The 18,681-nt window shown below is 41.8% G+C and overlaps 1 protein-coding gene across 6 annotated transcripts in view; it reads left to right on the forward strand.

Moving 5' to 3' along the window:
- The window catches only part of NMNAT3 (nicotinamide nucleotide adenylyltransferase 3), a 165,335-nt gene that overhangs the window by 92,566 nt on the left and 54,088 nt on the right, over positions 1-18,681 (forward strand). For 4 of the 6 annotated variants that reach the window (XM_063114198.1, XM_063114200.1, XM_063114202.1 and 1 more), the window contains exon 3: positions 9,453-9,636. The exons of 1 other annotated variant lie outside the window; for it this stretch is intronic. In XM_063114198.1, coding sequence (XP_062970268.1) covers positions 9,453-9,636 — 184 coding nt within the window. Of the gene's footprint in view, positions 1-9,452; positions 9,637-14,282; positions 14,366-18,681 lie in introns of all 6 variants that reach the window. One more of the 6 variants, XM_063114203.1, reaches the window with a different exon arrangement.

An 18,681-nucleotide genomic window follows, 5' to 3' on the forward strand; every position in this document is an offset into this window, starting at 1 on the left:
TAATATCTTATCTTTAAAAGCTATCTAAAACTTGCAACTAAGATGGTTAAAGATGGTCACCATATATTGATTCTATCATACACAAAAAAATTCATCTCCATCACTATACAGCCATTAAAAATGATGTTTTCATCATCTGGACAGCTAGCTGTCTATGCCCGCTATGGCAAGTCACCCTGGGATTTCCTTTCACTTTGATTCCCTTTGCCTGTCTCCTGATTCAGAACCCTTGTTTCTTGGATCCCAAGCCTTCCACTTTTTTGGTTTACTCTCTTGTTTTGCTGGAGTGCAACCTCCAGCATTTTTCTAAGAAAAACTGTATGGAAGGTAAATTTTCTGAGATCTTACATATATGAACCCAACTTTATTCAGCACTCTAATTCAAAGGACAGTTAACTACAGCTCACAGGCCAGATGTGGCCGATAGCCTGTTTTCATTCATTTTGTAGCTTAGAATATTTTTTCACATTTTAAAAGTTGTTTTTAAAAAAAAAGAATTTGCAATAAATATTGTATGTGGCTCACAAAACCTATACTATTTACTGTCTGTCCCTTATTAGAAAAAATCTACCAACCCCTGTTCTAATTGATTGGTAGTTTGGCCAAATATGGAATTCTAGGTTGGAAATCATTTTCTTTTAAAATTTTGAAGATTTTGCTCCACTGTCTTCTGGATTCGACTTATTGTTGAGAAGTTCAATGCTATCCTGCTTTCCAATCCTGTGTATTTGCCTTCTGGTTTTCTCTCTGCAAACTTTTAGGATCTTCTCTTTAAACCTAGTGGTCTGAAGTTTTATAATGGTTTTCCAATGTGTGGGCCTTTTTTTATTTAAAGTGCTGAGCCCTCAGAGGACCATTGATTCTGAAAATGTACATCCTTCTAGGATATTTGTCTTATTTCTTTGATGATTCCCTCCCTGTTTTTCTGTTCTGTCTTTTAGAAATTTCTATTAATTAAGTCTTAGACCTCCTAGATCAAACCTCTAATTGTATCTTCTTTTCGGCATGTGATTTTCTCAAAATTATCTTCTGATTCTTTTACTAATTGATTTTATTGCTGATGTCACCCACCAAAATGTAAATTCCATGCGGACAAGTGTTGGTCTATTTCATCTCCACTGTATTTCCCTAGTATACAGCCCTGTACTTGGCCTGTAATAAGCAGTTGGTGAATATTGTTGAGTGAATATTTTTCAATTTCCATAAGAAACTCCCTGTTTTCTGATTGTTCCTTTATAAAACACCCCATTCTTGTTTTATGGATGTGATATCATCTCTGCGGTATTTCTGACAATATTATTGGGAGGTTTTTGCCCTCTTCACTGCCTGTGTGTCCTCCAAGTTCTTTTTCTCCTTGTGGTCATTTTAGTCTGTCTTTCATGGTAGGCACCTTTCTAGCATTTGTCTCTTCCTAGGCTGTCCACTCATATTTGCAGATCAGGCCCTAAATGCAGACTGAAAGCTTTGGGTGTGTGGGTGAAGCTGGTGGTCCTCATGGCCATGTGATCAGGAGAATGTGTGTGTTGGCGTCTTCTCCTGGGTGAGTCTTCTTTCAGAGAGACAGCTCTAATCTGATATTCTGGGTGATGAACTTAATTCTCCTATCTTAGGGACGTTACATCCCCCTCCCCTCAGCTGTGCCTATATCTGGGAGTCAAGGTTCTCTGACCCAACTTTGGCAGAAAGCAGATATCTGGCCTTCTGCCACAATGAGAGAATAGACAGGTGATTGGAAGCTGGGGTAGATCTAAGTCTTGCTGCCACCCCCACCTGGAGAGGTAACTGGCTCCTCCAGTTCCTGAGCCACTCTGGGCTTCAGCCGTGCATGCAGCTTGCCTCTTACTGCCTTCACTGCTTGCACACTCTGCTTGGTCTGTTGCCATTGCTCATCAGCTCTCTGGCTTCCAAAATTTTGTTGACTTTTCCCAAGTATTGTTGTCTTCCTTACCACTCTCTTTGCCCTTTTGATTTCATACTTTTTTAAATTCTATTATTTCTGTTTTATTAGGCCCCAGAGGGGTAGAAATAAACAGGGAATTCTATTCACCATATTAAACTCACAGCCATGTATTGCTTTGATAACCCCAAGATGAGGATGATATAGCTTCATGCTAACTGATGTGCGAGGCATGTTATCCAGAATGAAAAGACACGTTTATGTCCTTAAGAAGCTCTCAGTCTCATGGGAAAGACAAGGGCAGATGAATCATTATCATACAAGTTCTGTAATGGAGATATGTCTGAGCAGCAGAGGGTTACAGGAGAAGAACCTGTATCTAACAGAGTTGGCGGGGGCAGAGGGGGGTGGTTACTGGGATTGTGGCCAAGAGCAGTGGAGAAGAGAAAAGGCTTGGACCTACAACTATTTGGAGGGCAAGAAGGAATTTTAGGTCAAATTGTTATTTTTATTGACTCTCCTCTCCTCTCCTGAGTGCTATAAAAAGCATTTCTCAATGCACAACCTGTCCTGTCAAGATGAGCTAAACAAGCGTAGTTAACACCTAGGTGTTTCTTTCCTCCTGTAAAACAGAGATTAATGTGAAGACTGAATATATGTAAATCATCCAGAAGAGTCAGCACCCAACAAGAGTTAGTCCTCCCAGTTCCCATTTCTTTTAAAGAGGAAAAGAGAAGGAAGTAACATGCATGTCCCATGTGTAATGTGGGACTGACTCAGATGTACAGAAATGTCACTTACTTTCATTTCTGTAACATTCAACTTGCTCTTGAGCTACCATTTCCATGAATGGTGAAAAAAATTGTCACTACTAAATAACTGTCTTCTAATTTTAGCTTAGTCTTTTACAGGTCAATTATTAATCAAGTTCATCTTTTCCTGCCTACCTCCCCAAAAGTGAGTTAAGCATCGTGGGTGGCTTAGTTTTTCTGGCATCCAAAAAGGGGCATCTAGTCTGCACTGCTCTCTAGCTGAGGGGTCTGCCCTGGACCTTAGGCATTGGCCTCCATCCTGTCTGCCTCCACTATGGAAGCCTCCTCAGCTTCTCTTGGCTCAAGCATTGCATCCCTGCTGTCTGGACCCATGCCTGGGCTCTACCTGGTACTGCCAACACCATGCTCCCCAGCTTTGGGTTGTACTCTCTGTACCTTGTACCTGCCCCCCAGTAATCACGTTGACTGTTAATTCTCAACCTCCTTCACTGCTTCTCTCAAGGACGCTTGGGGATTTTTACAGATCTCTGCAATGCCCTGTTGAAGCTGAAGGAGGGGTATTTTCTGAAGCCCTCTTTGCCTATACATGCCACCTTGCTGTCTCTACTCTGCCTTTGCTGTTCTGCATTGGCACAGGGCAATGCGAGATGATCTCCTCCCAGAATTCCAGGTGGGAAGCAAAATGCAAGCCTGCTCTACAGTTTCCAAATTTAACTGGGCCTCTTAACTATACCCTATCCAACCCCAGCACAAGCAAGTTTTGTCTCTGAAGGGTAAGAGAATGAATATAGGGAGCAGGTCTCAACTTCTATCTAAACTCTGTCACCACAAATCTTCCCCACCATGCTGTTTTCTATCCTTCTGCCCATTCTTCCACCTCACCCCACCCTCAGCCCTGAAAGGACCTTTCATTCCCATTTTCACATTCTCTTCATCTTACTACTCTATGGACTTTAGTAAAACTGTGTGTTTTGATTCCATGGGCTCTGGTTCTTGATTTTTTAAGGGTAACCTCTGGAAATTAAATAAATGTTTTCTCTCTCATTGAAGCCTAGCTGTTACAAATGGAAGCTTTAACCTACACAAGTGTTACCTCTGAAGTGAGTTTTAGGAGCTAGTCTGGAAGTCAAAAGCTCAACATCACCTCCTTGATCTCAGTGGGGTCTGCTATCCCCCTGAAGCAGTGGGTACCTCAGCCTCTAGGAAGGAAAGTCCAGGGCAACCAGGATTCCAGGGATGGAAATGTATCAGAGAACTTCCAGTTTTCAGAGGGGCAAGCTATGCTCTTTGGATCAACTCTCCCACTAAAACAACAAGAAATGATGGGTAGAACATTTTACAAACTTCACTTTTAAAGCTGAAAAGATGAGGGGAAAGCACGTAATCAGAGAGGTTGGAACACAAAGCAACTGATGCCCTGTGAGCACATGCCAGAACTGCTCCTTTACACTTTAAGTCAGCAGCCACATAAGCCAGGAGGGACAGAATTCAAGGCTGGTTCCCTCCCAAGCTGGGAGTCTCTTAGGTAACTTCCCCCATGTTAAGCTGGACACTCAAGGAACTACCCCTTCAGAGTCAGGGTATGAACTAGATCTTAACCCACCTCCTTCCTCTAATCCTAGAGGACTCCAGAAATGTCTCAATGCCCTGGTGCTGAGGCAAGTATGACAAGAAAAAAGAAAGATATCCCTAGGAAGAAGGGGCTGCATATGAGCCCTTGCTCAGATTTGCAACCTTCAGCCTGGATTAGCCAAAGAAGCTCAGGTTGGGAACTTGATTTAAGGTGATCCATGACTTGATAACTTCAGGTGCCTGGCAAAAGCAAACGTGAAGCCTCTCTGGAGAAGGCCATATCTATCTGGAAGAGCCCCCACAAATAACTAGCCAGGGGCAATGACTAGCAAGCATTCAAAAATAACTAAGCACAAAAGAAACAATATGACTGTGAACTAGAAGAAACAATGGACAGCAGAAACAACCTGCTGGACTTTGAAATTGGTATTGTCAGGTAAGGGTTTTAAAACAGTTACACTTACATTTAAAGAAAAGAAACTATAAAAAGTGACTTACCAGATAATGAAGAACCAATCAGAATTTCTAGAAAGGATGACTAAAAGAAACAAAATTAAAAGTTCAATGAAGGCCCCCTAAGAAGACATAACAATCTTAAGTATGTGCACATCAATAAACAGAATCTCAAAATACGTGAAGCAAAAATTGATAGAGCTGAAAGGCCAAATACACAAATTGACAATTGTAGCTGGGGATTTCAACACCCCACTCTCAGCAGTTAGTACTACTAGGCAGAAAATTGGCAAGAACAGAGAAGAACTGAACAATCAATAACAGGATCTAACTGATGTGTATAGAACTCTCCACTCAACAACAACAGAGTAATACTTTTTTTAAGCAACCATGGAACATTCATTTAGATATGCCATATTCTGAGCCATAAAACAAACCTCAACAGGTTTAAAATGATTGAAATTGTATAGAGTATGGTCTCTGATAATAATGGAATCAAACTGAAATCAATAAAAGAAAGACAACAGGAAAATATTAAAACACTTGGAAATTAAACAACACACTTCTAAATAATCCATGGGCCAAAAAGAAAGTTTCAAAGGAAAGTTTTTAAAATAACATAGAATTAAATGAAAGTGAAAATACAGCATATAAAACATGTTGGATGCAGCTCAAGCAGTGCAAAGAAGGAAATTTAAAACATTAAATGCTTATATTAGAAAAAAGGAAGTGTTTCAAATCAAGAATAAAAGGCATACAAGGAATAAATAGAACTTTCCCTATTTGAATATGACATGATTGTAGAAAATCCCAAGGAATCAACAACAACAAAAAAAAGAACACACACACACACAAAAATCCTAGAATAAGTGAGTTCAGTTGTGAGATAAAAATCAATACACAAAAATCAATCATATTTCTATATACTAATAACCAATATATGAAAACCAAAATTAGAAACACACTACTATTTATAATTAATCTAAAGAAAATGAAACACTTAATCTTTTTCCTGAAAATTACAAGATGCTGATGAAAAAAAAAATCAAAAAATACCTAAACAAATGGAAAGATATAGCATTTTCATAGGTTGGAAGACTCAAACATTCAATGAATGATGTTGAACACTAAATCTATAGTTTACTCAATCAGATTAGATAGAGTAAAATATAGACTTAGCAGATTGAAATATAAATCAAATGAAATTATCCAGAATGGAGCACAGAGAAAGGGATTTATTTTTAATTCCAGAAGAGAGGGTAAGAGACATGGAGGCTACATATATATATAATGAGAGAGCTAGAAGAGAGGGGAAGGAAAGAGGGCAGAGACAATTGTTGAAAAGATAATAACTAAGAATTTTACAAATCTAATGAAGACACCAACCTACAGATTTAAAGGATCCAATGATCCCAAGCAGGATAAATGAAAAGAAATTCATGTGTAGACAGAGAACAATTTTAAAGCAACCAGAAAAATACAGATTACCTTTATAGGAATAGCAGTTAGACTTACAGATGACTTCTCAACATCAACAATGGGAGACAATGGAAAAACTACTTCAGAGTACTGAAGAAAAATTATTGCAACCAATTATTTTGTACCCAGTGAAAATATCTTTCAAGACTGAGGATCATATTTTGAAAATGTCTTTCAAGGATGAAGTCACTAACTTAAAGAAATTGTGCAGGATGTATTCTGTCAGGAGAGTGATTCCCATTTAGAAGGTCTGATATGGAAGAAGAAATGAAGCACAAAAAAAATGGCAAATATGTGGGTCAATTTAAATGAGCATTGGTTGTATAAAACAAAATAGTAAGGTCAAATAGAGTTAGAGGAAAATAGACTTAAAGCAGCAGCAACAATAACATGAAAGTCAGGAGGGTGGTAAATGGAGTTACGGAGTTTTAAGTCCTTGTGTTATTGAGGGAGAGGATAAGGGTCTTGCTTTACTCTGGATATGACTGTATACATAACTTATAGTCTAAGAGAGCAAAAATGAAGTAATAAAATCCAAAGAGAGTCAAGAAAAGAGAATAAAGGAAACGTGTAACAAACAGAAAACACAAAATGAGGTGGTATCTTTAAACTCAAATATATCAGCATTCACATTAATGTAAGTGAACAGTGAACCTAATGTTCCAGTGAAAAGTCAATAATTGTCAAACATGACAAAAAAAATTTTTAATCCAGACATAGGAAATTTACAAAAGTCTTACCTAAAACAAAAGTGCAGAAAGGTTGAAAATAAAAGGGTGGAAAAAAACATGCCATGTATATACTAACCAAAATAAAGCTATTGAGGCTATATTACCAGACATATGAGACTCTAAGTCAAAAAAGACATTACTAGCGATAGAGGCTCAATTCTTCACAAAAAAATACATAAGAATTATAATATGTAGGCACTTAATAACATATCCTTAAGATATATGAAACAGAAGTTGAAAGAACTAAAAGAAAAAATGGAAAAATTCACAATCCCAGTGGGAGATTTTAACCTGCCTGTTTCCATAACTAATACATCAGGCAGACAAAAAAATCATTAAGAGCATATATTTAAACAAAACAATTAGTAATCTTGAATGAAAAAACAGAACATTACACCCAACAACCATAGAATACACAATCTTTTTAAACACTCATGGTACATTTAACAAAAGTGACCACATACTGGGACATAAAGCAAGTATCAACACATTTGAAGTGATTGAATCCATATAGAGTATGTTCTGTGACAACAGTGCCAACTGAGTTAGAAATCAATAACAGAAGATAACCTAAAATCACAATGTTTGGTAATTAAGAAAAATGCTTATAAAAAACTCAGATCAAAACAGACATCATAAAGGAAATTAGAAAATATTTTGAACTGAATAAAAATACCACATATAAAAACTGAGATGCAAGTAAAGATGTACTTAGAAGAAAATTTTATAGCAGGAACTGTGGATATTAGGAAATAAGACAAACTGCAAATGAATTAGCTGAGCATACATCATGAGAAGTTAGAAAAAGAACAGCAAAATAACACCAAGAGGGGCCGACCCCGTGGCTCACTCGGGAGAGTGCGGCGCTGGGAGCACAGTGGCGCTCTCGCCACGGGTTCGGATCCTATATAGGGATGGCCGGTGCGCTCACTGGCTGAGCGCGGTGCGGGCGACACCAAGCCAAGGGTTGCGATCCCCTTACCAGTCACACAAAAGAAGGAAAATAAATAAATAAATAAATAACACCAAGAGACTAGAAGGGTAGAATCAATGAAAATAAGAACAGAAATTGGTGAAACAGAAAGCAAACCTTCAGTAGAGGAAATCAATATGCCAAAAGTTGGTTCTTTGAAAAGACTAGTAAAATGACAAACCTCTAGCAATATTGCACAAGGAAAAAGAGACACAACCAACTTTAGGAATGAAAAAGACACTGCAGATGGCACAGACATGAAACAAATTAGAGAATATTATGAAGAACCTTATGCCAATAAATTTTAAATTTTAGATATGATGGACAAAATCCTAGAAAAAGGTAAGTTGCCAAAAGTTAAAATGAACAAATTAAAATCTGAATTATAACCATTAAAGAAATTAAATCAGTAATCAAAACTTTTCACACAAATTAAGCTGTAGCCTCATATGACTTCACTTATGAGTTCTACCAGACACTTAAGAAAAAATATTATTTTAGTTCTACACACAAGCTCTCTTAAAGCATATAAAAAGAGGGAACTTCCCGACACTTTTTATGAGGCTAACATAAGCTTGATATCAAAACCTGATTAGGACAGTAAGAAAAAGGAAAATTACAGACCTGTCTTACTTCCTAAGAAGAATTAGCAAAGCGAACCCACCAATACATAAAAAAGATACCATATCTTAACCAAATTCAGTTTATATCAGGTATGCAATGTTGGTTTAAGATTAGAAAATTGATCAAGGCAGTCCACTATATTAACTAACTAAAGGAGAAAAATTGCTCAATCATTTTGAGTTGCAGAAAAAAAATTTGATAAAATCCAACATTCATTTATGGCAGAGGCTCTTAAACTAGGAAAGCAGGGACTATCTCCTAAAGTAACATTTGTCAGTATTGACTAGGCTAGGCTAAAGTAACAACAGATCCCCAGTTTCAAGGGCTTAACACATTCAAGTTTATCTCTCATCAGATAAATCTCGTGGAGGTTCAGATGATCTACAGGACAGTTTCCATTGCTAATCAGCGCAGCCGTGTCTATTCCAAAGCAGGCCTTCCCTTTGCATGAGCAGCACGTGCCTCCCAAGTCAGTGGTGGGCCTGTGCCATCCATCCACATCCATCACCCCCCAAACCTGGCCAAACCAAATTCTATGCCTTCATCTCTCATCCTCAAAATCCCCTATTTGGGCTAAGACACCACATATAACTATTGTCCCAAACATCATCAGAGAACAAAGCTGCCCCTTAAGTCCCACAAAGAGGGAAGTCACGATGTTCCTCAAACGTTCTGACCCCGCTGTCCACATTGCTTTATGAGACCCTTGCCCAAACTCACTCTCACAGTCTACCTCTCAGTAAAAAGGCTACTCTGGGCTGTAGAAGACTCTGGAGAGGGGCACGTGGTCACTGAGGTAGTGCCTCTCCCCATGCCTGAGGGAGCCGATGCACAGGACAGAACGCCAGGGTCTGCGCCCACTCCCGGAGAGGCACAGAGATTTTTAGCACCCGCCTGAACTCCAGCTGCATCTGTCTGGACGTGCAGCGCCACTTCTCTCTCTTGCCTAGGAAGGTACCAGGTGACCGAGGGGATCATCTCTCCTGTCAATGACAACTATGGGAAGAAAGACCTCGCTGCTTCCCATCACCGAGTGGCCATGGCCCGGCTGGCCCTACAGACATCCGACTGGATCCGGGTGGACCCCTGGGAGAGTGAGCAGACGCAGTGGATGGAGACGGTGAAGGTGCTGAGGTAATGGGGGTCACGCTCTGTGTGCTGACCGAGGGCCACAGGGGACGTCTAAGAGCCTGCAGGGTGGAAGGCGGGGACAGACTGATGAGCAGAGCTTTAACCAGGCCTTCTCAGTCAAGGCCCAAGAAGCATTTCTACTTAGGGGGAGAGAGGGAGCACTGGCCCAGATTCTCAGAGAGGTCCCTGAGCAAAAAAAGTGACAGTCCACTGTCCCTCAGTTTGCACTTTATCAAAACACCCAGTCTTGTCTCAGAGGGCTGTAGCATCAGGGCTGGGCCACCACTTAGCAGCTGAGTGACTTTGGGCACGTGATTTAGCTTCGCTGAGACACATTTCTCACAAGACAAGGATAATAAAACCTAATGAGGATTTTTAAAATATAAATAACTTTCCTGACTCAGAACCACATGATAATGTTCAGTAAGTGGGACTTTTTATTATTTTCTTGACTAGGTTGAAAACTACATCTACATAATAAGCTATCCTTTCTAACTGTACAAATCCTAGATTCTATAAATCCAGACTTTTATATAAAATAGAAAAAAGACTGTAAATCTAGATATAGTTACTGAGGATTCTTGTTTCTTTTGGAATTCCTATTAGTGTCCAGCATAAGTAATATTCATATAACTGTTTAAAAGCCCGGGGCCAGCCCTGCACGTTAGGACAATGGGCCACTGACTTGTGTCTGGAAACTTTACAGGGAGTTTGCAGAGAAGCAGGAAGTGTCCCACCTGTCCTAGCTGTCAGGGGGATTGTGAGGTGGGCCTGCCTCATCTCTAATGACAAGCACCTCTGCTGGAAGGGATTGCAGATTGAGAGCTGTGCCTTTTATTTATTTGGAAGCACTAGAATTGGCAGGGAAGGGGGGGCACGAGGGACAAGGTCAGATAATTTGCAGGCCTGTCATAACATGTTTGGTTTTCATTTTTTACTTATCTTCAAAGTCACTGTGAAGTGACTTTGAGAATAATGAAGAAAAATGTTTCCCTTTTTGGTAAAGGTAAACATTTAGTTTCCGTATCCTGGTTCTTATTACAGACCTCTTACTGGGGAAAGAACCAGCGAGAAGCATTCAGCAGTTACAGCGCTACTTCAGAAACTGCTGCCAAATTAAAAGGAGAGCAAATATGAAATAAATGTTATGATATGTGCTCCCTCTTATTTTTTAAACCACCCATTGGTATAAGCAAAGACTCACATATTGAAAATTACATAAGGAGTAAGTTTACACCTAGATCATCCTTTTAGTGTAAGCCGTACAGTCATCTCTCATTTGTCCAGGCTAATAGAGGGGAATAGAAGCAAAACAACAGATAATCCAGCAAATCATTTAGCCTTAATATGTAGTCAGAAACAGATGCCTTCTCCTCCACCCCGTGAGAGGCAGTGTGGCCTAGGGCACAGGTTTTGGAGCCAAATTTACTAACTGAATACCTTGGGATAAGTGATTTAGCTTCCCAGAGCCTCAATTCCTCACCTACTAAAATGGGAATGGCATCGCTTACTTCACTAGGATACTGTGTGAATTAAATGAGATGTGTAGGCAAAACACCTGGTTTATGGTAGGTGCTTAACAATATTAGCTACCTTCCCTGAATCCCTGACCTGTAATTTGTCCTCAAAACAGATAAGCCATTCTTGGATAAATAGGAGTTGACCATGGTACTATTTAAGCCTCCTAGTGTTTCTGCTGTAAAATGCAGGTGTGAGCTAAGATTTTACTGAACATATTCTTTTTCTTTTTTTGCTGTATCCTTTATTTAGTCCAGTGCTCCTCAACACTGGTTGCACATTGGAGTCACCTACGGAGCTTTTTAAAGTACCGATGTCTGGGTCTCACCCCAGAGACTAGGATGTCTTTGGTCGGGGAAAGAGGGAGGGGCTTTGGGATTTTTAAGAGCTCCCTGGAGATTCTGTTTGGCTAGAGTTGAGCTCCACAGTCTCACTTGCCAAGTATGTGAATTAGGCTCATGGTCAGTATCAAAATCCAGCCAAACCAGTGGTCTCAACCCTGGCTGCAGAGAGTGCTTGGGAAGCTTTTTTTTTTAAATGCTCACCCTCTCTCCCCAGAGAGGTTTTGATTTGTCTGGGGTGAGCTCTAAGCATGGCTATCTTTATAAAGGTCTCCAGATGACTTATTTTCTGCAGCCAGGATTAGGAATCACTGACATAGTCAACACAGTTTTATCAGATAGCTGGTTAAAACTATAAAGTCAGGTGGTTTCAGAAGCATTGTAGAAATCCACCGCATCCTTTGCTCCACTTAATAGCCCCTTGATAGAGTCCACAGTGAATTCGCTTCATGGCGACATAGTAACCAACACCACTTTGATGTGTGTTCAGTGTGGGGGGGTTTCTCCTCGTCGGGTTATTTTTATTCTAATTTTTAAAATCTAGGCCAACTGTCATGCCTTTAGGGCATTTGATGGCTTATTGCACTCACCTTTTCCCTGTGTTGTGGGGGAGAAAGGCTGAGTCAGGTGCCATTTGATGTGGTCCACCATCGGCATCAGCATCATCATCACCATCACCATATCGTACAACCCTTTGCAAACATGACCTTATGTTGTCCTCATTTTACAGATAAAGAAACTAAGGCTCAGAGAGACTAAGTTAATCACAGTCACATAACAAATAAGCAAGAGGTGGAGCTCCATCTGTTAACTCTGAAGCCTCCCCTATGGCCATCTTCAAAAACAGTGATCTGCAGATCACTGGGACCATGGCGTGGCCGACTTTGCTCCTGCCACAGTTCCCCTTTGATGGGGCCTCCCTGGAGACTGGTGGGGCTACTGAGGACACAGAGAACACAGCCCCAGAGCTGGGTACACCAGGGTACCACTCAGGCAGGTGGCAAGAGGAAGCAGTAGCCAAGACCCACAGAGGCAGAGTAGAAGCCCCAGGGAAAAATGCATGCGGTAGTGAAAGCAATCATTTGCACAACATAGTTTAGAGATCCAGCTAATACTGAAAGCAGGGTCAACTTGAACTCGGAGCTTCAAAGTAAGTAAAATGAAATGACAGTCACCACCTTTTATTGGTCACCTACTATGTGTGTTGGGCTCTTTCACATATATCTAATCAGCTCAGCAACTCTGTGAGGTAGGTGGGTTTAGCCCCATTTTACAGATGAGGAAATGGACGTTCTGAAAAGCCTGTAAAATATTCAAAGTCCTACAACTGGAAAGTTGAGGTGAGACTCAAACCTACTTCAGTCTGAAGCAAGAGCCCAGACCAACCCAGGAGGGAATCCTCAGAGGTAAGGCTTACCAAAAGCAAAGAAGTAAAGCAGTAATGGAAACACCGGGTCCAGCCAGGCTCTTAGAAGGCTCTGAGATAATCAGGAAGAGCCTTTGGACCAGGTTTAAATGTATTCATCCACTCCTTCATTCCTGAATTCAGCAGACTTTAGGTGAGCATATTCCTAGGTGCAAAGAATATAAAGATTAATTAAATGGAGTCTCTGTTCACAACCTGGTGGAAAGATAGGCTGAGAGTAATGATAATAAGAACAGCTAACATTTATTGGGCACTTTCTGTGCTTGTGACGTTGATGTAGACAAGGCCAGTGTTAACTTTCACGACCAGTCAGCAGATGAGGACAGTGAGGCTCTGAAAGTGTCAGTGATTCATCCAAAGTCATACAAACAGGAGAGCCTGAACTGGAACCCACCCGCTCTGGCTGAAAAGCATATGCTTTTTGTACCAGGCACCACTCGCTCCCAAACACAGCTCTAATAAATGCATATTATAGTAAGTGGAAGATGAAAGATCAAATAGATACAAGAAAGAGTATACAGTGATTACCTGTGTTTGATTTTAAAAGAAGGTACAGGTATCTCTTGGCTTACAGAAGATGGATGGCTAAAAAAAAAAAGCTGGGCATGCCAAATTGGCATAAGTCTAGTCGTGTTTGAAATGCCTGGCACACTCTGCATGTATTAACGCCTTTAATCTTCGTAACCACCCATCAGAGGTGGGCACTATCATTATTTCTCATTTCCCAATGTAGAATCATTCATATGGAGACCTGAAATCACTCACATAGAGTCACATAGCCAGCTGGTGGGGAGCCGGGACTCAACCCAGGCCATCTGGCTTCAAGCCCTGGCTCTTGCCATCACACTATTGCATTCTGACATACTAGCTTATAATAAGAGTGAGCATCTTGTTTTAGAGCTTGCCGTGGCCCACGTCCTGTGCCAGTGCCTGATGTGTACAGCTCGTTTATCTCCACAGAAGTCTAAGAAGTAGGTGTCATTATCCCTGGTTTACAAATGGAAATTTGTGTTTCGAACTCAGTTGCCTGATTCTAATATACCATGTCCTTAACATCTACTCAACATTGACTTTTTTTTAAAGTGAGAAACATTGAAGAAAATGCTAAAAGAGTAGAAATGTGCTAATTTTCCCACTTTCACCCAGGTTTCACAGAAGGTAGTGAACTGTTCTGGATAGGGCTCTCTGTGAGGACCCAGACAGCATCTGCTTTCTATCCTAGCACCTGGCACATACTAGGCCCTTGACAAGTATTTGTGGAATGGGCAAACTAAAATGGATAAAAGCAGGTTGAGACTCGAACCCCGGGTGGCCTGGGGAGCTGGAGGACAGACACACCCTGAGCCTTTATGTTTATGACACAGGCATCATCACAGTGAACTGCTCAGATCCCTGCCCCAGAGGGAAGGCCCGGACCACACCAAGGCACTCGCCCTGGCCCCCACAGGTGGGTACTGACCCCCTTGTCTGGAGGAGGATAAGATATCAGAGATTCATGTGGAAACCAACGGGGGTCACAGCTGCAGAGGACTCAAGTCCAACCCTCTAGACACAGATAAGGAATTAGAGACCCACCTGGTTGGGGTGACACTTCTGAGGCTGAAAGGTCAGATTAGGCAGTCTGCCACCACCCCCTGTAAATTGTGTGAATTTGGGATTTTCTGTCCCTAAGCAGTTTACCTACCCTTGTGACTTGTGCTTGTGACATGGATTACAGTCAGGGTCACACAGGGCTAAACTGGAGAGTGATGCTGGGGTTCCTTTAAAAGCCTTAGCCTTTTTGAATACAAAATGTGCCCTTATAAAACTCGGACAGAGACTAACACTTTATAGCAGTATCACTCAATGGTTTACTCAGAAGAGGAAGACTGTTTTTAGGGGAATTTAAGGTCGATTTGGATTATCCTCTTAGTTTGTAACCCTGAGTTTCTACCCCATTGTCCTGTCCTAGCGTCTGATGGACCTCGCTGGCTGTGATCTTAGAGCATGAGTGGCCCTGGCGTTCAGATCAAATGCACTGCCCTCCCATGCAGATAGAGCAGGGTTCCACATGGCAGTGAGAAGGCAGAGTGTGACAAGAGCGGGAGTCACTGGTCCCACTGGGCCACAGTCCCAGCGGCCCACTGCAGAGTTTTTCCTGCAGGGTCTCCCAACTTTGGTGGGTGGGACACTACTCCCAGACCAGAAGGGTTTGGGGATGCCAAGGTTAAACACACCTAAAATGGTTCCTTTACTGCAGGACTTTTCAGAGCTTTTACTAGGCCCATGTGTGTTGTGACTGTACAAGAAATAGAAGTAGCTTGCAGTCATTCTCACTACTTTTTGATCATTTAATGCCTGTTAGAATTTCTCAGAACTAGTGCTTCCCGGAACACATCTAGGAAGCACTCTTCTGAAAGGACTTGGAAATGCCACCAAGCCCTAAAGTTGCCATGCAGCAGTCCCCGAATGCTGGTTAAAGGATCACTCACAGCAGTGTCACCTACGAGTTATTAAAAACACCAATTCCCAGGCCCCTTCCCATACCTGCTGAGTGGGTGGGGGGCCTAGGAATCTGGATGTTTAGTAAGCACTCTAGGGATTCACTTCATACCCAGTTTTGGGAACTGTGTGCTAGAGTAAGAATCTAAGAAAGAGTTATAGTGTCTCCTGTATCTAATGCACTTATGGAACATTTGCTGTATCTCTGGTCTCTCTGTCCACCTCTCCTCCATTAGCTGCATGGGCTCCTCTCATCCCCCAGTCATGAGCATGGTGCCCAGTGTTCATTCTCAGCCTCTGCCCTCCTTCTGCATCATCTCTGGCTCAGCAGGCACTCCTCAAAGGGTTCCGTGGACACTTCCTGAACACCTCCCCAGGCCAGGCTCTGGGCTCAGGCTGAGAAAGGAAACAGCCCACCCCAGCCCCTGCCCCAAGCTGGAGACGGGGTGTGAATGGAGGTGAGTCCAGGCATGGATGAGGAAACACCTGCCCCAAGATTTGTAGGATGAGTAAGTTATTGGGGTTGGAGGCATTTCTGTGCAGAGACGCAGGCTGAGTAAAGTGCAAAGGCGGGGAGCAGCGTAAGTGTGGGCTCACCACTGGGGAATGCTGGAGTCGCCAGCCGGAGGTGGGAGCATCAGAGTGACATCTGGGAGGGACGCCAGGCTGGGGCTCCCAGCCTCTCACACTTCACCTCCCTCCTCATGCATCCAGAATTCCTCTCTCTGCTCTTTGCCTGGCCTGCCCATCCTTCCCTTCCCTCTTGGCTCCCCTGTTGAAAACCTACCTGTCCTGTGAGGCCCAGATCAGGATCCGCCTTCACTGTGGAACCAGGCCCGGCTGCTCTCATCAGTATGGGCCCTCGCTCTGCCCAAGCTCACCCCACATTCTCTCCAGATTCCTTTTCCTGTGGGCCGCCAGCCTACTCTGCTCGGCCCTATAATATTGGGGTTTGTCCCTTGTCCTCTTCCTCCCCCTAAATCCTACTCATCTGGTTCTATTCTAAGGTAACTGTTTAAAAAGAAATTTACGTGGAATGAAAAGTGGGCTTTTCAATTTACCAAAATATATCAGAGACTTTAAAATCCTTTGTGTCCTTTGTTTGATAAATTCCCCTTCTAGGAATCTTGCTAAGGAAATAATTAGAAATTGGGACAAAAGTTTATGCAGAAAGATGTTTATCAACAGCAGTTTTTTACAATGGCAGAAAATAAAAGCAACCTCAGTGTTTAAACATAAAGGACTGGGTAAATTACACTGCATACATAGGATGAAAAATCTACATAAAAGGCTTTATTTTGCTGATATGGAGAAACACTTATGAAGTAAGTGGGAAGAAAACAGGGTGCATATATATAATACATATATGTAATCATATGTATGGATTACCATATATATAGTCTCGAGTGTATGAATATATATGAGTGTATGAGTGTATCATACAAGAGTTTGAGTGTGTGAGTGTATATAATCTATATATGGAGCACCATATATGTAATCTTGAGTGTGTGAAGAATACAAGTATACTTTCACATCTATTTGCATGTCTAAATCGATAGAAAAGGACTAAAGAAATACACCAAAATGTTGATAGTTTTTTGTACAAAGCAGAATTATATTAATTATATTATTATTTTCTGCTTTAAATACTTACATATTTTCCATACACTCCACAATGAACACAGACTTCGTGTTTGTAATCAGAAAAAAAAAGAAATGAAGACTAGAGCGATAGAGAGAAAGACGGAGGACTTTTCTCAGCCTAAGTTTGGCTTTTGACGAGATAGCGTGTATGTTACTAATGACATTGTTTCTGAAGTACCGTTTCATTTGCTGTGTATTTTATTGTGTGTTGTTGTACTCTGGGGTTGCAAATTACATGCTGAGTTCAGCTTTTTCTGGCTGCCAGAGCCCTGCTTCGCCCATCACTTCTGTGATTTGTAGTCCTCCTCGGACTCACATGGAGTCATATGGATTGCTGCATTCCGGCTGCCTGGATATGACACTCTGGGATGGATGATGCCGCCAGCCCTTCAGAAGCTGACTGTCTGTCTTTTATAAAGGTGGTCACCGCCTTTGGCTAATCAGAGGATTCCCTTCCCATTCAGACAGAGCAGCCACTCTTATCTGTTTGCACTTTACATTTTATGCTTAATATTCCAAGGTGGCCTTGTGTGGTTAATTTGGGTGCTGCCCATCAGATGCCCACACCTAGCTTCATCTCTCATGTTCTCCTGTTTAGCCCCAGCAGTCCCACACTTCTGAGTGTGTCTTTGGGGTGCCATGGCAGACATCACTGTTAATGGCTGTGTTCATACACTATGCCGGCAGGAAAATGTACATTGCATTCTCTCCATCACTTGATTTTCATACCATCCAAAGTAGATCGTATTATGCCCATTATACAGCCAAAGAAACAGGCTAAGTAACTTTCCCAGCATCCCAGCAGATCTAAAATTTGAACCCACGGCTGACTGACCTCAGGATTGGTGTTCTTTGATGTCATTGACTTAGGGCAGCCAGCCATTCAAAGTTAAAGCTCCTGGTGGTGGTACTTTCCTCATAGTCCATGTAAATGTTGGCTTCATCTTCACCTATGGCTACTCAAAGACAGAGCACACTGCCCCCAAAATGCCTACAGACATCCTATTAACATTGTATCACTGTTAAGACAAATCACATTGGCAGACTTTATGCTACACCTTGGAATTATGTACTTTGGACTTGAACAGAGTCACTTGGTCTGAAAATTTTGTAGCAGTGTCATGAATGGGTTTGAAAGGGATATATGAATGCCTTTGTGAGGCCTGAAGACAGGACTGAGGCTCACGTTGCCATGATAAGTGATCCATCGCATGGTATTGTCATCATGGAATGACAGGCACCACCAGCTTCAGAGACTTTGATTTGTGAGGCGGGGGAGTTGTGGGCTCTCATCCCCACTAGGCAAGGCTGAGTGAATAGTACTCCCTACTGTCACTGTTACTGAATCAAACAGTACCTAATATTGAAGCAGATATGAGGAAATTGTCCCCACAAAAATCCACTGGGAGAAGGGGGTGTCTTCTCTGTTCTCTGACCAGTGGGAACAGAGAGGATGTGCCCTAGACCCCAGGAGACCCTGAAATTAAATTTGCATCATTTAACCTCCCCCACAGGAAGACAACATACAAACGACTCAGTTGTTTGAAAGGCCAAACACTGGTCTCTTGCTATACTACAGCGGTTAGATAAATAAGAAATTAGAGTAAAAACTCACAGATGCAGAACAGATCAAATCTA

Source organism: Cynocephalus volans, chromosome 11, assembly GCF_027409185.1.
Source record: "Cynocephalus volans isolate mCynVol1 chromosome 11, mCynVol1.pri, whole genome shotgun sequence".
Lineage (NCBI taxonomy): Eukaryota > Metazoa > Chordata > Mammalia > Dermoptera > Cynocephalidae > Cynocephalus > Cynocephalus volans.